This window comes from Myotis brandtii, unplaced genomic scaffold (genome assembly GCF_000412655.1).
Source record: "Myotis brandtii unplaced genomic scaffold, ASM41265v1 scaffold51, whole genome shotgun sequence".
NCBI classification, from domain to species: Eukaryota; Metazoa; Chordata; class Mammalia; order Chiroptera; family Vespertilionidae; genus Myotis; species Myotis brandtii.
Window position 1 is genome coordinate 2,539,291 of NW_005369442.1, and position 23,272 is coordinate 2,562,562.

General features: G+C 37.0%; 1 protein-coding gene across 4 annotated transcripts in view; it reads left to right on the forward strand.

Moving 5' to 3' along the window:
* Positions 1–23,272, forward strand: part of CEP135 (centrosomal protein 135kDa) — a 75,634-nt gene that overhangs the window by 9,551 nt on the left and 42,811 nt on the right. For 3 of the 4 annotated variants that reach the window (XM_005877170.2, XM_014548495.1, XM_014548494.1), the window contains 8 exons: positions 1,044–1,185; positions 3,873–3,957; positions 7,534–7,662; positions 9,144–9,359; positions 13,636–13,701; positions 17,271–17,409; positions 18,245–18,468; positions 22,420–22,572. In XM_005877170.2, the coding sequence (XP_005877232.1) occupies positions 1,044–1,185; positions 3,873–3,957; positions 7,534–7,662; positions 9,144–9,359; positions 13,636–13,701; positions 17,271–17,409; positions 18,245–18,468; positions 22,420–22,572 (1,154 nt within the window). Of the gene's footprint in view, positions 1–1,043; positions 1,186–3,855; positions 3,958–7,533; positions 7,663–9,143; positions 9,360–13,635; positions 13,702–17,270; positions 17,410–18,244; positions 18,469–22,419; positions 22,573–23,272 lie in introns of those variants that run through there. The other variant, XM_014548496.1, reaches the window with a different exon arrangement.

Consider the following 23,272-nt stretch of genomic DNA (forward strand, 5'->3'; position numbering starts at 1 on the left):
TAGCCGGCCCTGACCCGTGCACCAGGCCTCTATTCTATATAATAAAAGGGTAATATGCAAACTGACCCTAACAGCAGAACGACTGGGAATGACTGGTTGCTATGACACACACTGACCACCAGGGGGCAGACGCTCAATGCAGGAGCTGCCCCCTGGTGGTCATTGCACTCCCACAGGGGGAGCTCTGCTCAGCCACAAGCCAGGCTGACGGCTGCCAGCACAGCAGTGGTGGCGGGAGCCTCTCCTGCCTCCTTAGCAGCGCTAAGGATGTCCGACTGCAGCTTAGGCCTGCTCCCCACTGGCAAGTGGACATCCCCCGAGGGCTCCTGGGCTGCCAGAGGGATGTCTGGCTGCCAGCTTAGGCCCGATCCTCTGGGGAGCGGGCCTAAGTCAGCAGGTGGACATCCCCTGAGGGGTCCCAGACTGTGAGAGGGCACAGGCTGGGCTGAGGGGAACCCCCCTCTAGTATTTAATCATAAAAAGAAATTACTCCTGCTATTTTTAAAGATAAGTAGTAAAACATTCCCTACTAATTCAGGTTACAGCATGATTTTATATTACAGTTGACATTCCATTATATACTAATTTTACTACTTAAAATTTCAGTTATCTGCTCTTTTGGCATTGCTTAATATGCATGTGTATTAAGGCAATTCTCACTGTCTTAAACTCCTTGTTTGACAGGTTTCTGTTGGTGGTAACTTCTTGAGCTCACAGTAATAAATGCCACAAGACACACTCAAGTTTTAATCTTGCCAATATCTGGTCCCCATTTACTGGAGGAATAGATTAAATCTGGGCACACATGCCAAGCATGCAGAATATAAAACTTATTTTATAACCATATCTGTTGAGGTTGTCAGGAAGGCATCATTTAAAGATCAGGGTGGGTATTTATATATGGGGGAGAAAATATTTTATCCATATATATGATGTGCTAGAGACATACTGTATAACAAAAAGGCCAACCTCTGGAATATTTAATTCTAAGACAGTGGTTTGTTTTTAATTTTTTTTTGGAAATATACATTTGTTTTCTTTAGGCGGCAAGAAAAGAAGTATTGCTTTTAGACGCCAGCGAATGCAAATTGACCAACCAGTCCCTCCCTCTGAAGTCAGTTCCTATCCAGTTCCTCAGCCAGATGACCCTTACATTGCAGACCTTCTACAAGTGGCTGATAACAGGTGCATTAAATAATTTCTTGTTGGCTTTAGTTAATTGACTACTTAACTGTACATTGTTTGACAGTGGTACTTTTGTCTCATTAACTATTGTATCTCCAGTGCCTAGCCCAGAGCTTTGCACAAGCACTCAGTAAATACTTTCTGAATGTATTCTGAATATAGAATTTTTTTTGTTTTGTACCTTTGATTTCAGATGGATCATATGCCTGCTGTTTCTGTCCATATTTGCTTTAAAACTGTTTAGTGCCATTTAGAATCTATTTCAGTAGAGTTGCTTTGACATTTGGTTTCATCAACCAAAGTAAAGTGACTTCAGATTTATGTCAAATGCTGATGGACATGGATAGATTTGTAATTGGCTTTGAAATTCTTGCTTCAAAATTCTTGCCTCATGATTCTTTAGTTCTATATGTTTGCATTTGCTTAAATTGGAATTAGGTATACATTTCGTTTTAACTAAGCTTTCTAGGAAAGGCACAATGTAAGTGTTCTAAGGATGTAAAAATGATTAAGAAGGGGGTTGCTGCTTTTGAGAAGCTCACAATCTGGCAGTGAAGATGAGAGGAGAGAAATACACAAAATGCCATTAAGAAAATTATGGGGCCCGGCCGGTGTGGCTCAGTGATTGAGCATTGACCTACAAACCAGGAGGTCACACACATGCCTGGGTTGTGGGCTCGGTCCCCAGTGGGGGCATGCAGGAGGCAGCCGATTGATGATTCTCTCTCATCCTTAATGTTTTTCTCCCTCTCCTCTCTCATCCTTCTCTCTGAAAGCAATAAAAACTTTTTTTTTTTTTAATGAAAATTATGAGCGGTTCAAAGGAGCAAGAGAGCACTAGTTGACAGCTTCTATGGTCATAGCTGGAGAAACATTAAAATATGGAATACACCAATAGAAATAGTGCAGATAACTTTTATTTATTTTTTTATTATTTTAGCCTTATCCAAGGATATGTTTATTGATTTTAAAGAGGAACGAAGGGAGAGAGAAAGACAGAAACATATCAATATGAGAGAGAAACAACAATCGGTTGCCTCTCATATGTGCCCTGGCCAGGGATTGACCTGCAACCTAGGTATGTGCCCTGACCGGGAATCGAACCCACAACCTTATGGTGTTACGGGATGCACTCCAATCAACTGACACCTGGCCAGGGCTAGTGCAGATTACTTTTAATTTCGTGGATTATGCAGAGAATATGGGACAGTTTTTCCATTTTATTAATATCAATATAACAACCTAGAAAGGTAACTGTGGTTAAGGTACAGGATCTCTTAGGATCTCTTAGCTCAGTTATTTTCACACAATGTTATGTACCTGTATTTATACAGTTACCTGACCTTAATCGTGAAATATTTTGTGTGTTTAGTTAGAGTTATAATCTAGGGCTTCTTAAACAATGTTAGTATTATTTAAGGAGGGTTTCTGACTTTACCTTTCTCTTTATCATTTTTCTTTTCTATTAAACCATCATAGGTGGCATTAGTCTCTTGATTCTCTTGTTTTAATTTGCACATGCAAATTGTGTTTGCATTCAGTCATTTGTGCATTTTTTGAGTGCAGTTGCATATGTACTCTTCTCCTAAGCCTATAAGTAGAAAATGTGGTTCCAGTAATAGCAGGGATGAGTTGTGTCCAGCCTTACTCACTCCACCCCATGGATACTCTTTCTTAAAGCAGACCTGGTTTCAGGCTTTATCTTTCCAGTAGGAGCGTAGTTGTGCCATTTATATATTAACTAGAGGCCCAGTGCATGAAATTCATGCACTTGGGGGGGGTTCCCTCAGCCTGGCTTGCACCCTCTCGGGGATCAGGCCTAAGTCAGCAGTCAGACATTCCTCTCACAGTTTGGGGCTCTGCGATGAATCACCCCCACAGAGGTAGGCCCACCCGCTGCAGACTGCCCGTCAGTGGCCTGGGCCTCCCTCTGCAGGGCGATCATGGGGCAATGGTGGGGCCCCCTAACCAATCACATTGCACCACCTTGGCTGGCCTGGTGCCAATGGGTGTCATCCGGAAGGTTGTGCCGCTATTCAGAAGGTTGTTCTGCTATTTGGCCGTTCGGTTGATGTGCATATTACACTTTTATTATTATAGATGCTTGGAAAGGCTCGATGTAGTACAAATACATTTGGGCAATTGTATAATTCAGGTGATTTGGACAAATGTTGATTCTGTTAGAATTAATAGGTTCCAGAAAAGAGTGGTTTTTTAAATTTTTTTGCTGTAATTACTTAGGAAATTGTAATATATATCAATATTTTTCTTCTCTCCAGGATTATAGGATAGTTTATTAGAAAATACAGGATCAGTTAGGATCTGAAAACCTGTTTAAGGCCCTTATTTCACTTAATATTATGAGTTTTGGACTTTACCCTCAATTTCCTGAACCTAAGAATTAGCAGCAATATCTCAAAGAGTTGTCCTAAGGATCAAAATGCAATAGTAGGTCTTTTATTGCATAATGTATCTGAATTTCAAATTATTTACCACTCAGTTCTTTATCATTCTTATAAAATTAATTCTGAAAGATGATATATTCCATTTATGCATAACACAACACTTCATAATTCATTGAGAAACAAAAAGTAGAGAGTTTATAAAAGAATGTGTCTAGTTTCATTTCTTGTTATTTTGTATTTCTTAACAAAAGTATATTGGCATTAGTTATGAATGTGTTTCAGAATTCAAGAACTTCAACAGGAAGTCCATCAGTTACAAGAAAAATTAGCAATGATGGAAAGTGGACTGAGAGATTACAGCAAGCAGGTAAGATTTTTATTTATTTATATAGTAGGGATTGAGAGCATATACTTTTATTATAAATATATTTGGGTTGTATTTGATATTACTGATAATTGAGTTTTTATGCGGTTTTTATATTTTTCATCAATTTGTTAATAGCTGGAGTGGGTTAGATGGTTTTAGAGCAATTCTACTCCATTTCACTTCATTATGCATTTAGGTGAATAGTAGTTTTTTGTTTTGTTATTTTGTTTTTCTTTTAGGTGAATCATCAACTTCCCCAAATGTAATTTTATGACCATGTTACTATTTTTATCTCAGGAGATAGTTTTTTAAAGTATGCTATGCTTTTTAATGATCTTTTAATTTGTTTTTTTACTCTAAACATACAGATTTTGTCATTTTGAACATGTCTCTTTGAAAGTTATTCTTCTATTACCATATATTTTGTGTGTTTTTTCTACAAGTAATAGTATCTCATAAAACAGTTTTCTGAAGAAGTGGGGAAATTATTATGGAGTTAGATCATGACCATACAAATTTTGTTCTTTCATACTTCCTGTTGGTGTCTTGACTAAATTCTGATTTAGGTAATTACAGACTTTCTTCCTTAATATGCTTACTGAAGTTTAAATTGGGTAACACTTTTTTAATTTTCGGCATTTTTTTGGAGTGATGTGACCTGTACATGCAAATATAGATTTAACTTGTGTTGTTATAACTCTTACTTTCATAAAGTACTTTGAAGATTAAGTGGATTAAAATGGAGTTTAAAGAAAAGGGATTATAGTAATGTCAGAGAAAAAACTTACTTTACGGGAGATGTTGAAAATATCAAATATGCACATGAGTTGAATATTATTGATATTTTTCAACCTATAATCACATTTTCATTATGTTTTTTCAAAGTACTTTATGAACATAAACCCACTAGTCTACACCATCTCTGTGAGGTAGCTGAGGTATTTGGAGAAAATAGCCTAACCATACTGATGGAAACCACCAGTTTATTGTGGTTATCAATCTTAGCTTGCCTTATTATTATTATTATTTTTTTGCTTGAGTTTTGTTTTTCTCAGCATATAGTCTAAATTTTGCTCTTCTCTCAAACTCTTTCCACAACCTATAATTCTCCTCACTATATCACCGTGTTTCAACTTCCTATATCTACTAGTAACTTTAAAATTAGCAGTATTCATACTCAGACTCTCAAGACTTCATGCACGTAGAATAATGTTCTTCCAGTTTAAGGGTTAGTCTATCTCCCTGTTTTTGGTCCCATTTCCTCTCTTTTCCTTAAGACCTTGCTTTAACTGATTATTTTTTCTTTACCAAACACTTATATGACCACTTTATAATTATTAATTTCTTAATAGTCATATGAGAAGGTGCTATGATAGTCATCACTACCATCCCTTAAAAAAACCTTTTAACTACTCTCCATCTTGCTAATGCCTTATTCTTCTCCCTCATGCAAGCTTCTCTAAAGCATCTTACTCGTCTATGTCCACTTCTTTACTTCCTGCTCACTCTTTAACCTGTTGCAGTCTGGCTTCTGCCCCCCACCGCATAAATTGGTCTGCTTAATTACACCAGTGACATTGCTAGATCCAAAGGAAGCATTTAGTCTTTATTTTCTTGACCCACTCTGCAGTATTTGCATTATTGATAATTTCTCGTTGAAACTCTTCTATGACTTCATTTTGTTTTTTAACCTCTTAGAATTTTTTCTTTGCTTTTTTCCTATGCCCATTCCCTGAAATATTACTGTTTTCCAGGATTCTTTCTTTGACCCCTCCTCCTGTCCCTGTATGTTTTCTCAGATGGTCTCATGTTGATTTAAAATATTGTCTATGCCGAAACCAGTTTGGCTCAGTGGATAGAGCGTCGGCCTGCGGACTGAAAGGTCCCAGGTTCGATTCCGGTCAGGGGCATGTACCTTGGTTGCGGGCACATCCCCAGTGGGAGATGTGCAGGAGGCAGCTGATCGATGTTTCTCTCTCATCGATGTTTCTAACTCTCTATCTCTCTCCCTTCCTCTCTGTGAAAAATCAATAAAATATATTTTAAAAAAATAAATAAAATATTGTCTGTATGTTGATGACACCCCCAAATTCTTTCAGGCTTGAACCTGTCTTCTGAGCTCCAGACCCATATACCCAACTTAACACTGGGCATTGCCAGTTGGATAAAGACTCTTCATACTCACATGCCTGGTCCTGAACTTATCATTTGCCTCAAATCTCTTTTTCCTCCTATGTTTCCTACTTTGGTTGGTAACCTCACCATCTGCTCAAGTCAACATTCTGTAGTCTTTCTAGATCATGTTCTGTTCCCTTTACATACCACTCATCAAGTTTTATCAGTTCTCCTGCCTAAGCACTCCTTAAACTTATTTGTTCTGATCTACCCTATTCCACTTTTTTATTTTAGACCTTAATCATCTCTCATCCGTTCTTATAGTAGGTTTCTCTGCCTCTGGCTTTGCTTTATTCTTATCAAATTCATCCTTTAGTCCAGAGTAATCTTTCTCCTTGGCTAAGTATTCAATATTTATCATAATTAGTTCCTGCCTAATTCTTTGGACTCATCTCCAATCATTAGTTTTCTTGTATATTACAGTCCAGTCACACTGAGCCATTTCTACTCCCTCCAACATACTAGGTTGTTTTATGCTTCTGTGTCACTGACTGGAACATACACTCCTCTTCATAGCATCATTTATTATTACCATTTGAGCATATTTATTTCATAAGACCTGCTCTAATTTCTATAGGTATATGCATATCATGAAGAATAAATAAATTTATTCCCTTAACTACTTTGGAGCCATATACCTATTTCTTTTATTCTACCATTAAACAACAAATTCCACAGCAATTAATTGGTTCACTTGCTAGTGTTCCTTGTAAAGCTGCGTTCCTGTAAGTCAGGGACCATGTTTTATTTATCTTTCTATACCTAGAACTGTGCTCAATAATGGGTGAATTGAATGCTTAGTTTTTAATTTTTTTTTTTAAACCAATGCTTGAAAGTGTGTGGGTTTTTCCAGATTCTTGCATGTAAGTGTGAATTCATAATTAATAGTGATCTTTTTTTTATTATAAATTTGTTTTCTAAATGATAGATAATTAATTAAATTCACACAAGTTTCCTATCCTTTTTGATACTGAGTTTCAGTAGCAATTCATTTTTATTTGTGTTTTATATTCATTTGTTTATTCTACATTATTCCACCAGGCACTGAAGTAGTTCAGACTCAGTTTCACTACTCAACAATTTCCTTTTATATAAACACTGCCTAATTTTAGAGAAGAGTAAACACCAAAAACTCAATTAGGAAGAATCTATTCAATCGAAATATTTACAAAAGCTATGTTGACAATTCTTATGTTGACATTATCTGTGTTTTTTATTTTTGCTCTACATATATGTATTTCATATCTCATAAAGTGTGGGTACATATATGAATGTTATTCTCTTTTACATACTGTTCAACATAAGAAAAATGGAAATATAGCCAAATAAATGTTTATTCGGTGTTAATCATTTTGGTTCAAAACAAGATTTTAAAAAATGATGTCATGACTTTGTCTTCAGATTGAATTAAGAGAAAGAGAGATAGAACGACTGTCCAATGCATTGGACGGTGGCTGCTCCTCTGATATCCTCTCTCTGGAGACTAAAAATAAAACCAACGAAAAGATTATTGCTCATTTAAATATTCAGGTAATGACTTTTATCATTATTTTACTGAGTGTATGAATTCCTAACTGTTTATAATGGTCCACGGGTTTGTAGAAGTGACAGTATTGTTCACTGAAGTATTATTTACAGTGGGAAATTTTTGACAGAGCCAGAGTATTCAGATAAAGGGGGTAGCTATTGAAAAATCAGATTTGTAAAGAATATTTAATGAGGCAGGAATATATATACACCATAATGTTAAGTATTTAAAAGAAGAGAATAAACTGTAGATATAATGTGATCTTTAATTTGCTTTTAAAAACTGTATATATGAACTCAGAGAGGGAAAACACTGGAAGAAAAGAAACCAAAATATACTAACAGTTTATCTTTGTGTAATGGGATAGTCTTCTTAATGATACTCTTTATTTTAAAAAATTTTATGACTATATATTTCTTTTATGATGTAGAAAAGAGGATTAAAAAAATAAGTACCAAGATTAAACTTGGGTTTTTAACTACCTATCTAATGGATTCACTGTCATGCATTAGACCTGAAAGTGAAAGAACAAGTCCATAAAGCATGGCTCTTGACTTTTAGAAATTTAGACGTATCAGTGCTGCCTGGGATGAACCAGAATAGAGTAAGGCACTGGTATCAGCAGTAGCTCTTGAGTAATGCTGTTCAGTACACATATTTTTTATGAGCCATGTATGTAACGTAAAATTTTCTAGTAGCCAGATTAAAAAAGTAAAAAGAAACAGGTGAAATTGATTTTAAAAATGTATCTTAATGTATCTAAAATATTTTTTTCAATCTCCAATTCATGTTGTAAAATAATTGAGGTATTGTACATTCTCTTTATTTTTTTGTGCTGTCTTTGAAATCTTGTGTGTATTTTACATTCATAGCACATCTCAGTTTGGATTAGCCACATTGAAAGTGCCCAGTAGCCACATGTGGATGCTGGTGGCCATTACATTGGATAGCACAGTCTAGAGCAGCCGTGGGCAAACTACGGCCCTCGGGCCGAATCCGGCCCGTTTGAAATGAATAAAACTAAAAAAAAAAAGACCGTACCCTTTTATGTAATGATGTTTACTTTGAATTTATATTAGTTCCCACAAACACTCTATCCATGCTTTTGTTCCGGCCCTCCAGTCCAGTTTAAGAGCCCATTGCGGCCCTCGAGTCAAAAAGTTTGCCCACCCCTGGTCTAGAGTAATATTATCATCTTAGTTATATTCTCGTCATAGTTTTAGAACTAGATGTTGGGAAAATGGTCACACAAATTTTTTACTTGTCCTTCCATGCTTGAAATTCTAAAGCCAATGACTATTTATATTTTTATTAAGCCACACATTATCAGTTTTGCAATTCAAAATAAAATGTTTGTAAAATAGTTGTGGTTTTAAGTTTTGTATTTTAAAAATATAGTATTTTTTGAAATATAATTTTGAAAGTTTAGTGTTTAGGATAATTTTTCATTTCATATTTTTTACAAATTACAAATTCAATGTAGGTTGACTTTCTTCAGCAAGCTAATAAAGACCTGGAGAAGCATATACAAGACCTTATGGAAACCAAGGAAACAGTGACTACTGAAGTTGTTAATTTAAGTAACAAAAATGAAAAACTTTGCCAAGAATTAACTGAAATAGACCAGTTAGCACAGCAGTTGGAAAGACATAAAGAAGAAGTGCTTGAGACTGCAGATAAAGAACTTGGGGAAGCAAAGGTATGTCTACGCTGTGGGAGTGTTTTTTAATTCTCCTAGAACAGTGGTCGGCAAACTCATTAGTCAACAGAGCCAAATATCAACAGTACAACGATTGAAATTTCTTTTGAGAGCCAAATTTTTTAAACTTAAACTATATAGGTAGGTACATTCAACTTTAAATTCACGGTTTTCGTCTTCCGTTTTTCTTTGCTGCTTCTTTGTAGCCATCTCAAACAGGGCACCTAAAAAATGTTTCATTTTATAATAATAAAGCCACCAACACAAACGAATTACAATTCTTAAATTGATGACAAAAATACCTGTAGGATTTCTAGCTGATTGGAAAAATACAGGTAACTTTATGCTTCGAGTAGGTACTTTTGTCACCCGCACGAGATTTGCGGACGCGACTAGCACTAACCACTGCACATGAGACTGCTGACTCACTGGCTCAGTCAACTCATGCATGAATCTCGCGCACCTCCCCCACGCTGCGTACCCCGCGGCCCACCTGTGCCGCGTCTCCCGTCGCCCGACCGACACCCCCCACTTCTTCTAATGCCACTTCTTCAAAATAGACTCGCCCAAGCCGAAAACCGACTTCTGTGCATGGGCCACGAAGTTTCAATCTCACTGTAAGTGCGCGCCCGCACGTTGTATTTTGTGGAAGAGCCACACTCAAGGGGCCAAAGAGCCGCATGTGGCTCCCAAGCCGCAGTTTGCCGACCACTGTCCTAGAATATATGAGCTTATGCCCTTTTGATATCTGATTCAGTTCTTTTGATTGGTTTGTTTTGTAATTCATGTTTTTCTAAAGTGTTTACTCTCTCAAAGCTTGCACTTGTTCTAGTTGTTTGTGTTTTTGAAGCACACCTATATCTAAGATAGTTCTCTAGACTGTCCTATTTTTCTTCAAGATTTCCATCTGTCCTTTTATCTCTGCATTGTGAGTGAACACCAGAAGTTTGTCATCTTTGTCATTTTGTGCTCATAAACCCTTTAAAGGTTTTAAAAAAACAACACTATTTTTGTTCTTGCACATTTTTAAGTTGGTAGGTAATATTTTTCATCTTTAAATTTAAGTAGATGCAAAGGATGTAATTTCATCTGTTGTAAATATTGATCTCTTAAAATAAAACTGTCACGTCATTCTTTTAAAGTCGCTGGTAGAATCCAAATAAACCTTTCTTGAAATCCTTGCAGAATTTTATCCTATGCTTGAATATCTTTTTATGATCACTCCTTCAAATGTCTCTGCAATAAAAAAAATACATAATGGCCCTGATCGGTTTGGCTCAGTGGATAGAGCGTTGGCCTGGGAACTGAAGGGTCCTGGGTTCAATTCCGGTCAAGGGCGTGTACCTTGGATGCGGGCACTTCCTCAGTAGGGGGTATGCAGGAGGCAGCTAATCGATGTTTCTCTCATCAGTGTTTCTGACTCTCTGTCCCTCTCCCTTTCTCTCTGTAAAAAATCAATAAAATATATTTTTTTAAAAAAGATTATTTAAAAAAAATACATAATGTGAAATATTTTATTTTTTAAAATGTCCTGTAACTATACAGTTAACATTTTCCTGTGAATAGTGTTATCATTATACTTACTAGTAATCAGTGGATCAGTGTGACAAATATAACTTTTGATAATACTTATTAAATATTAAGTAAAACTAAAATTTTATTGGAAAGACATCTCTTAATAATATATAATGGGAGAAAATAGTGCCTAAGGTTTTGGTCAGCCCCAACTTTTCAGATTATCTTTTTGTCTAATGCTTCAAAAGTTTTTCATATCTTGAGAAAGTGGGACATTAGATGTCTGCCTTTATTTTGAAAAAGTGGGAGATAGTCAGTTGTAAGAGTGAAGGTTGGGAAGGAGAACTCACATGACCTAGATCACAAGCAGGTTCTCGGGTCAATAAAATTTAAGAAGGGCTGTACACAGAGAACAAGAATCCAGATACAGTGGGGCCTTGACTTACGAGTGTCCCGACTAACGAGTTTTTTGAGATACCAGCTGTCTCTTGGCCAATTTTTTACATTGGGTTGACAGAGTAATTTGAGTTAACGAGCTCGGTCTCAGAACGAATTAAACTCGTAAGTCAAGGCCCCACTGTATTGATTCCTTAAAACCATGTGCATATGACAGTTTTACATAATATTTGGAAGTCTTCATGTTATCTCAGTAATGGATATAACCTAGTTTGAAGACCATCACTTCTGTACATTGCTGAATTAAGTTTGTACAGTGTCACCTCCACTAATTAATGGAATAGAAGGACACTGCCTCGACGTAATAAAGGTCTTATATGAAAAGCCCACAGTTAACATTACACCCAGTGGTGAAAGACTGAAAGCTTTTTCTCTAAGATCAGAAACAAGGTAAGCATGCCCATTCTTATCACTTCCGTGCAACATAGTACAGTGGGGCCTTGACTTACGAGTTTAATTCGTTCTGAGACCGAGCTCGTTAAGGAGCTCATTAACTCAAATTACTCTATCAACTCAATGCAAAAAATCAGCCGAGAGACAGCTGGTATCTCAAAAAACTTGTTAGTCGGGACACTCGTAAGTCAAGGCCCCACTGTATTGGAAATCCTAGCCAGAGCACTTAGGCAAGAAAAAGAAATAAAAGGCATTACATGGGAAAGAAAGAAGTAAAATTATGTTTCCAGATGACATAATCATATATGTCAAAAACCCTAATTATTTCACACACACAAACAAAAATCACAGAACTAATAAGCAAATCCAGCAAAGTTGCAGGGTACAAAAGTAGCACACAAAAATCAGGTGAGTTTCGATACACGAATAATTAACACATTTCGTACCGCATAGAAATCTCAAAGACACACGCCAGGGACCGCACGCTTTTGGGCAAACTGCACGTTATTTAAATCATAACTACAGATCATAATGCAATTTAGGTGTTGTTTTTCACTAATTATACCATTTTTATTTACGAAAACAATTAAACAATTAAAGTTCCTAGTCCTTTTTCAACGTATGGTACTGCGTAAAACATTTTCCTCTATGAAGAGGGACCAAACAAAATTTACATAAGCATCTAGATTCGCTCCTTTTTCCATGGGCGGCACAAACTCTGCAGGCTCTCGTAGGAAATTTTTTCTTTCCACTCGCTGGAATACACGTAGGTTCATGCTGCTTCATATCACCTGACAACCTTTTGGGTGGAACTTTACGAGGTGCTCTCCTTGCACCCCCAGGGGAAGGGCTGGACAAATTTGTCTCTGGTTCCGGAGAGCCTTCATTATTGTCATCCGTTATCCAGTCTCTTGCCACCGATAGCAGAAACTATTTATACTTCATTTTTGCTTGTGGATTGAGGATGGTGTACACTCTAAATGAATTGAAAAGTTCACAGTTTATAAGGTACAGCACTACTTTTTTTGTCCATTTCATCGTTTTCCTTAGAATGGAACAACACGAAAGGAAGTGTATCAGTTTCGTTGGTTTCCTTCCTTTTTCTGAGAGAGGGCATTTCTAAAAGCGCCAGGAACTTGAAGACAAAGACTATTCGAATGACCAAAATACAGTGTAACTTCAATGCTTTATGGGTTTGTGCAATTATATAGTTTTTCGTAGATTGACCTGCACGGTTTCCACCAATGAGATCGCTTCATTCGATGTGGACAAGACAGTGTGTTGACATCTAAGGTCCATAACAGATGGCGCGTGAAAAATGAGAAAACTCGTGAGCGGTCCTTAACAGATGGCGCGCGAAACACGAGAAAGCTCGTGAGCGGTACGAAAGGTGTTAAAATCCAAAAAGGAAATGAATAATCCCATTTACAATAGCATAAGAAAGAATAAAATACTTAGGAATAAACTTAACCAACAAAGTGAAAGACATGTACACTAAAAACTATAAAATATTGCTGAAAGGAATTAAAGAAAACAGTTGCAGTTCCAGGTTGGTAGTAGCAGGTGGGGAGAAAGCAAATAGGATAGGAAAATCAGGAAATGAGAATCCCATAAGATGAATTCTAAAAACCAGGGTTCAAGGAAAGTCCTACAGGTATATAGGCGAAAAAAGATTTTCAAGTGACCCTCTTGTTTCAGCTGTTACAAATAGGTCCCTGTATTCAAGATGCCAAGAAATTAAAGCCTCAACTATGCCTCTTCTTCATTGAAATTGAGGCTGAGGGCTAATGCCTCAGATTACACTGGTGAGAGGGAGCATGAACTACTTGGAAAATGGCCTTATTTGTAATGTGACTTAGTGCTAAGTATTCTTGATTTTTAAGTATTTACCTAATAGGTGTTTTATTCCTAGAAAGAGATTAAAAGAAATATTTCTGAAATGCGGAATCTTGAAGAAACAATGGCAAAACTTCAACTGGTAAGTACTTTAATATTTAATTTTCAGAATTTTTGGTAAGAACATTTTTATGCTTATTTTACATATATTTTAACTTAGATATAATTTACACATTTTAATATTCACTCTTTTAAGTGTATGATTTAGTGGTTTTAGTATAGTCACTAAGTAATGCAGACATCACTACTGTCTAATAACAGGGCATTTTCCTCTATTCAGCCCCTGAAACTAATAATCTACTTTTCTGTTTCTTTAGATTTGCCTATCCTGGACAGTTTATATAAATGGAACCATATACTAGTAATATGTGGCCTTTTTATGCCTGGCTTCTTTTATTTAGCACAATGTTTTCAAGGTTCATGCTTGTAGCATGTATCTAGTGCTTCCTTTTTATGGCTGAGTATAATATTCCATTTGTATGGATACGTTTAGTTTGATTTATATTTTATAATTCCTTAATTTAGTATATGGTAGTTGGCAAGTTAAATTCAAATAGTGAAATCTGTTAGGAATTTTATATTCTTTTAAATGTTTCTTGACTTGTCAGTTTATAAATACTAAAACTAGAAATTGATAATTACTTGATAACATTGTTGACTTTTTTTTTAATCCTTATTGTTGAGAGTATTACAGATGTGCCCCTTTTTCCCCCATTTTCCTCCCCCCCTCCCCGTTCCCGCCCTGCCCCAGGCCTTCACCACCCTATTGTCTGTGTCCATAGGTAATGCATATATGCATATAAGTTCTTTTTTTTAAAATATATTTTTATTGATTTCAGAGAGGAAGAGAGAGAGCAAAACATCAGAGGGATTCATTGATCGGCTGCCTCCTGCACACCCCCCACTGGGGATTGAGCCCACAACCCCGGACATGTGCCCTTGAGCGGAATCGAACCCGGGATGCTTTGGTCTGCAGGCCGATGCTCTATCCACAGAGCCAAACCCAGGCAGGGCTGCATATAAGTTCTTTGGTTAATCTTTTCCCGCACCCCATATTTCCATGCCTCTGGTTCTGTTTTATTCATCAGTTTATTTTGTTCATTAGATTCTTTGTTGGTTTATTTTGATTTTTAGATTCAATTGTTGATAGATATGTATTTATTGTCATTTCATTGTTCATATCTTTTATTTATTTTTCTTCTTCCTCTTCTTCAATAATACCCTTCAACATTTCATATAATACTGGTTTGGTGGTGATTAACTCCTTTAGGTTTTTCTTGTCTGTGAAGCTCTTTATCTGACCTTCAATTATAAATGAGAGCTTTGTTGGGTAGAGTAATCTTGGTTGTAGGTCCTTGTTATTCATCACTTTGAATATTTCTTGCCATTCCTTTCTGGCCTGCAAAGTTTTTGTTGAGAAATTAGCTGAAAGTCATATGGGTGCTGTTGACTTTTATTAAAAGCACTCAGTCCTCTTTTAATAGTTTTCCTAGCCATACTATTTGTTCTGGTAGTCTTCAAATCAGAATAATAGTAATCATTCCAGCATAAGTCTAGACATAGAATATTATCCTATACTAGAGGACCAGTGCATGAAATTCGTGCACGGAGTGGGGAGGGAGGGCCCCTCAGTCCGGCCTGCACCCTCGCAATCCAGGACCCCTCGGGGGATGTCTGACTGCCGGTCGATTGCCCCTAACTACTCTGCCTGCCTGCCTGATCGCCCCCTAACTGCTAGCTTGCCTGCCTGATCGCCCCTAACCACTCTGCCTGCCTGATCACCCCTAACCACTCGCCAGCCTGCCTGATGCCCCTAACTGCTTGCCTGCTTGCCTGATCGCCCCTAACCACTCTGCCTGCCTGATCCCCCTAACTACTCGCCTGCCTGCCTGCCTTATTGCCTCTAACCACCTGTGCATGCCTGCCTGATGCCCCTAACTGCTCGCCTGCTTGCCTGATCGCCCCTAACCACTCTGCCTGCCTGCCTGATTACCTCTAATCACTCTGCCTGCTTGCCTGATTGCCCCTAACTGCTCGCCTGCCTGCCTGATCACCCCTAACCACCTCTGCCTCGGCCCCCTTCACCACAGCTTCATTCAGAAAGACGTCCAGAAGGTCGTTTGGCTGTCCAGTCTAATTAGCATATTATGCTTTTATTATTATAGTCTCGAACTGACAGATCTTGCTAACAGGCAGAAATTCCTAGGTGTCATTCAAAAGGTTATTGAGGATTTTGTTAATATGGATGAGTATCTATTGGAAACAATGACTAATACTAACTTCTAGATTTTCTTGTTATGTGATCTCTTTATATAATCTAATGCAGCAGTCGCCATCCTTTCAGACCTCATGGACCACTGGTTGGTGACCGCTGGTCTAGTGTGCATTGTTTTGGTGGCATAAGGCAGATTTAAAAATGAAGCCATTGTGATACACTGGCACATAGTAGGTTCTCAAATACTTGTGATTTTTATACACTCACAATGGACAGCATATCACAATGGCTTCCTTTTCATTCAGCTGTAGGATTTCAATTCAGTTCAATATTGAATAATTTAATTAACTAAACCTGTTAATTGTTGTACACTCTTCAGTCTCCAGAGATATTGTAAATTTCTCCCATGAGCTCAATAAACAGAAAGTAGACAAACATCTATATGTTTGATGATGTCTTTACATCGTAAAACTCAATGTAAGCTCCATGATGGCAGGTACTTTTGCTGTTTGTTTGCTGCTGTTTGTATGAGCCCTATAAACAGTTGAATGTGATTCAAAGTGCTTGTCTCAGAACTATGCCCATGTTTTGCCAGTGTTGGCTGACAGTAAGATGTTGCTATAATTACTTTCTAACTTGTCTTATCTTTTCAATTAGTGCCATATTTTATGTATTTTTAAAATAAATGTTAATATCTATAGCTAACATTCATTAAGCAATTGCCATGTGCTGGACACTGTGTAGAGTGCTTCACATCCATAGATCAGTTCTCACCGTGAATCCGCAGTGTCTGCTACTGGTCCTATCCCCATTGTGCAGGTGAGGCTGAGAGAATAAGCAAGCTAATTACAGACACCTATGGTAGTCTTAGAACTCTTTCTCCTGCCCTCCTTTAAAAAAAAAATTAAATTTTATTGCACAGTACATATTTATTCTTTAAGATATGGGACCGTTTACTAAACAAATGAAAAAAAAAGTAAATCTAATTCTATATACTCAGAAAAGAGCACTGTTAACATTTAGGTTTTATGTTGTTTTTAGCCACAATTGGTAATTACTAGTAACTTTAGTTGAAACCATATATTTGACTAAGAGTGTTTATGTATGTATGTATGTGAGTTGCTCTTAAATAAACATGCTTTTAAATATATATATTTTAGTCCTTGCCTGGTGGCTAAGTTAGTTGGAGCATTGTCCCCTATACCCAAAGGTTGTGGGTTCAATCCCTGGTTGGTGAGGGTGGATATGGAAGGCAACAGATTGATGTTTCTCTCTCACATCGATGTTTCTCTTTCTCTCTTTCTCTTTCTCTTTTCCTTCCTCTCTAAAATAGATAAATAAAAACATTCTCAGGTGAGGATTAAAAAAATATATTTAAGTGCTATAATATTTTCTAAAGTTGTTTGAAATCTTAATTATAGCATTAAAATTTGCAGGAATTAAACTTATGCCATAAAGAAAAAGAGAGACTGAGTGATGAGCTTCTTATAAGATCAGACTTGGAAACTGTTGTTCATCAGCTTGAACAAGAAAAGCAAAGACTTAGCAAAAAAATTGAAAGTTTTGGAGATACAGGTAAAATATAAAATGTTGGTAACTTAAAAAGTGATTGTGATTTCCTCTTGATGTATTATTTTTCTTAGAAGATGATCTTTCATTCATTCAATAGATAATTTTAAAGAGTGCTTGCTGTATAACAGAATCCATGCTAGATACTGTAGATGCAGTAGAATATCTCTCTCCCTCAAGGACCTTGCAGAATTCTTTTTATTTTTACTGGTTAATACAGGAAACCCTGCTTGAATAGTTTCCAATAGAATTCTATTCTTCTTCAAGGCAGACTATAATAGAATTAATTAAGACTCAGGGGAAGATTATTCTAAAAGTGAAAAATTAAAGAACAGAATCTTTGTAAGGAAATGCACTTGTATCTCCTGAAAGTAGACACACACACACACACACACACACACACACACACACTTGAAATAGGCTCTCTTTCTGCCAGGTACCATTCCTAAACAAGGTTTTTTAAGGAACGTGTAAGAATTCATATATTCATTTATTCATTCATTAGACAAATGTTTATGAGCCTGCTGTGTGCCAGGTTCTATTTTGGGTACTGGCATATACGATGGTAAACAAGATACACAAGGTCTCTGCTGTGTGGAGTCTTTGTTCTAGTTAGTGAGACAGACTAGTATTTGTTTCTCTAACTAATAGCACATAAATAATGAGGTTAATTTCTCTTCTTTCCTCTTAGTATATACTTCTTTGATACCTAGCAGTTATAGGCAATATACAAAACAGTTAATAATTTTTAGTAGCTTGAATTTCAAACATTATTGATATAATTTATTTGACTAATTACATATTTTAAATGCAACTTTTAATATTTATGTTCATTTTTCAGAAAGAGAACTTACTTTGGAAGTTGAGAGGATGAGGCTAGAGCATGGAATAAAACGTCGAGACAAGTCACCTTCTCGTTTAGATACATTTCTGAAAGGTATAGAAGAAGAACGAGATTTTTATAAGAAAGAGCTAGAAAGACTCCAGCATATAATACAGAGAAGATCTTGCTCTATAAATTATTCTGCACATGAAAAAGCTTCAACATTTAAAATGCTAGAAAAGGTAATATCTCTTTATCAGAGTAATTGATAAAGCAAGAGAGTATCTTTTTGAACAAACTTCCGGTTTATTACTGTATTAAATATAACATTATTATTAAATGTTAAATGCCATTCATACTTTTTAAAAGTTTTAATTTTGATTTTTGTTTTCTTCCATCACCTATACTATAGAAACACTGTATTAATTAGGAAAGCTACTTAAGAACAAAGTGTGATATACTGATTCCTGGAAAAAATGGAAAGTCTGAATAGCTCATTACGTATATGGGATGAGTGTAAGGGCATCTGGGCTTCCAGAAACTGGAACCAGGAACTCATGCCACTGGACATTTCTTCTCTTTCTAACCTTTCAGTACCAGCTGCATTTTCTCTCGGAGCAGAGTGGCTTTGTCCATATGGCAGGCAACATGGCTTCATGCCATTCCCTGCCTTGGACTACTCAGAAAGGTGAATCACACTGTACAGACCAGGCATCTTCCATGTAAATCACACAACAGGAGAAAGTAGTAAGCCCAAGTGGATGCCGGGCAGATCATCCTATTAATACTACAACGACATTTATAAGATGGTAGTCTAAAGATGTATATTAGGTAAAGCTAATCATGATTTATGAGAGGTCAAAACCAAGTGTCTATTTTATTTTTTTTAAATATATTGATTTTTTACAGAGAGGAAGGGAGAGAGAGAGAGTTAGAAACATTGATGAGAGAGAAACATCGATCAGCTGCCTCCTGCATATCTCCTACTGGGGATGTGCCTGCAACCAAGGTACATGCCCTTGACTGGAATCAACCTGGGACCTTTCAGTCTGCAGGCCGACGCTCTATCCACTGAGCCAAACCGGTTTCGGCCACAGTGTCTATTTTAGATCTTAATTATTTTCAATGTTTTATGAGTATCATTGTTTTATGAGTATGTGAATTCTTTAGATTTTTCTTTATTTTTTAAGCTTTTATTTTTTGGAGCTGTAGGAGTCCTGTGTTACCCTAAAATTACTACACTCTAGATAAATTAGGAAAAGTTAGGAGTAAAGTCATTCAAACTCAAAACATTTGATTTCAGACTTTGGCCAGTTCCATCATCTTTTTCCTAAAGATCCTGTCAATTGTCAAATGGTTTTGAGTCATTTTCTGATTAGGCTTCAGCTTTTGACCTCATTGGCTAATGACTGAATTTGATTTACAGGTGTTAGGATACACACTATTTTATGTTATCTATTATAAGCAGAATGAATTAGGGGAAAAATACAATTTAAATCATTGAGTCATTTTTAAATCCCCATTTGTACATAAGGCTCATGAAAAACTACTGAATTGACTACCTTCATTATGTTTGAGAATCTTCCACAAAAATGGTTGATTAACTTAATCAAGTATTTATTAAATAGAACTGAGTAGATAATGATCTCAAAGCTAACCTAAATATTCGATTCAGTTGTGTGGTGTGATTCACAACTGAAAGACAAATGAGAGATTTTGGTAAGATACTGGTAAAATAAGGTGAGACTCTTTTCCCCTTCAACTTATTTACTGTCTTGAAATATTCTAATGTTACCTGACATGGATAAATAATTTACTTTCCAAAGTTTAGAAGTTGAGATGTTCAGAGCATTTTAGATTTGCAGTAATAAATTGAAGGCATGGTACGGAAGTGGGTATGTACACTATTGAAACGGGTGGAGTGTCAGACAGTTGTGAGTGCTGGGAACTGGAGAGTGCAGCCCACTCTCTAGTTCCCAAGACTCACAACTGTGAGTTTTCAATTCCTGCTTTATTGGGAAATGTAGGCACTGTTTCTATGGATTACAGTAACTCAGAAAAAATACCGACATTTTTAAAATCAGTGATCTTTGTCAACAGTACCCTTGTTGATTCTCTGTTGTCTGTATACAGGGGGACACTGTCCCCTTTCACCATGGTTCCAACTGCGAGTGTTGAGTATAGTGTAGTAGAAAGTGCTTTGAAGTTAGAGGCCTGATAAAAGTTCTAACTCCAAAAAATGGCTTTGTGAACTTGGACAAGTTGCCTGACTTCATGGAACTCCGGTTTTGAAGTTAGCAAAGTTAGGACAGTAACTAAAATCTCTTGTGAAGATTATATGAGGTAATTTGCATAAGGGTCTAGCATAAAATATAGTTCCTAATAAATGTTTTATTTCCTCACTATTTGGTGGTTCAAAGCAAATCGGGTATAGGTCGAAAGTCATGTTCAGTTCAACAGATGTATACTGAGGCTCTAGAGATACAAGGTAAAGACATAGTTGTTATCCTCATAACCTTGAGCACTGTGCACGTGTGTGTGTGTGTGTGTGTGTGTGTGTGTGTGTGTGTGTGTGTGTTGAAAACAATGGAGTGATAAAAGGGAGTTATTAACAATTATATGTTAACACAAAAATAAATGTGTGTTGATGAAGAAAATACAGGAAGGACTCAGAAGGCTGTGAGAGTATATAGAGGAGATCTAAATTAGATTGGAGATTTTGGAAGGACTCCTTAGAGAAAGTGACATTTAAGCTGAGACCTGGACAATAATGAAAAGACACTGTCAAATCCTTTTTCACTGAGTGCTTCTTTTCTGAAATCTGCAGACTACCTCCTTTCTGTGAGATATTGTTATTTAGGTTGCAGATTTTCTTTTATAGTTATTTAAGCCTTGAGTCCTCAAATCCTAATCTGCTTTTGTCCTGTAAGACATTTTATCCTTTAAGGCAGAGGTCCTCAAACTTTTTAAACGGGGCCAGTTCACTGTCCCTCAGACATTCCACACATGCGCACTGTGGGCCCGGGACGAGTCAGCTGCTAAGCAGGATAGGCAGCAGTGGCAAAAACACCCGGCGGGCCGGATAAATGTTTTCGGCGGGCCGCATGTGGCTCGCGGGCCGTAGTTTGAGGACCCCTGCTTTAAGGTGTCCAGATAGCTAACCTCATCCATTATGTTTTGATTTTGCTTATTTAACTGAGAGGATAACTCATTTCCGAGTTGCAGGTGAGGGGTACCTCACAGATATCTACTATTTACCAACTCCACATTGTACATGGTATGTGCACAGTAGATACTCAGTAACATAGATCAGGATGCTTTTCAGTGTATCCAATTATCAGATTATCCCTACCTAGGGCTTCTGAATATAGTCCCAAGTCTGTTTACTATCTTTGTTTTCCACGATTTCTGTAAAGATAGTGGATATTTTGAATTGTACCGGAATAATGGGTATAATCTTGTTTTAAATGTTGGAAGTAGTTGCTTAATGTACATATACTGCCTGGTAGAAATATTTATATTTATCTGATTGCAAAGGTAGACCTCACATTGGTTTAAAGCTGGGACAGTTGGGAGTTAGTGTGTCTGAGACATTGATCTTAGATTGTCAGAAAACACTGAGGAATGTTCTAGCCTATTATAGTTCCTTGCACTGGGTGAGCAGGCACACAGTGCTTCCTGGTCTTGCCCTGGAGAGGGTTATAAACTAGTGGTCTCCCACTATTAGCATGTACCAGAGTCACCTGGAAGGCTTGATAAGCCATTTACTGGGCCTTGTGTCCTGTGTTTCTGATTAAGTAGGTCTGGGTTGGGCCCCAAAACTTGCATGTCTAACAAGCTCCTAGATGTTGCTGATACTTCTGGTCTGAGGATTATACTTTAGTTACCACCACTATAAATAACTTCAGGAGAATGACAGTTGAAGCATTGGATAAGATCTGATCAAATAGTATCATTGGCAACTGGGTCTCTTCCTGGAAACTTGAAGGCCGTGAAATTTGCCCAAATACTGCCAGCACTCCCGTCTCCTATCATTAAAGATTAAAAATCATGTTCCTTAATTACATTAAAGGAACTTGTGGTTTTTTTGTCTGTTAGCATCTTTCAGTCAATCTTAACACCAGCATCGTTGTGACAATCTTGTGGTGATAATTATAACAAATGATAACTTATGTTTTTAATTTATGTTTCAGGGTGATTACAATTCTGAAATTCATCTGATCGCGAGAGAAAGAGATGAACTTCAACATATGCTGGAAAGATTTGAGAAACATATGGAGGATATACAGGCCAATGTTAAATTATTGACAGCAGAAAGAGATAAACTAAGTGTTTTATATCATGAAGTAAGAGCTTTTTATAATTAAACCAACAGATTACACAGAACTAGTTAACTATAGTGGAACCACCAATATATGTCTTTTAAATTATTATATAGACCTTGTGGTATTTGTGTGTTTTTTTAATATATTTTATTGATTTTTTTACAGAGAGGAAGAGAGAGGGATAGAGAGTTAGAAACATCGATGAGAGAGAAACATCGATCAGCTGCCTCCTGCACACCACCCACTGGCTATATGCCCGCAACCAAGGTACATGCCCTTGACCGGAATCGAACCTGGGACCCTTGAGTCCGCAGGCCGACACTCTATCCACTGAGCCAAACCGGTTAGGGCTGTGGTATTTCTTCATAATTAGAATTGTAAGTAGTAGTTTCTACTGTGTTCCTGTTCCCAAAGCAAAGATTTCTATTATTTTTTCATATTTAGTCTTCCTCTTTTCTAGCCTATCTGTCAGGTCAGTTAGCGAGAAAATCTACTTCTAGACTGACTCTGAGTCAAGTTAATCCTTGGGATGCAGACATGTTGGGATATGTTTGTCAAACAGTGGGTAGCAGCCATTATTGGGACTAATTAGATATTAAGGACTTAGGCCCTAATGAAGAAACTTTAGGGAAGAGGGAATCGATACAGCTTGGCCCAGTTACAAAGCCTCAGTTGTCAGAGGTCAAAGTGAATCTGAGCAGGGATGGTATCTATTACCTAA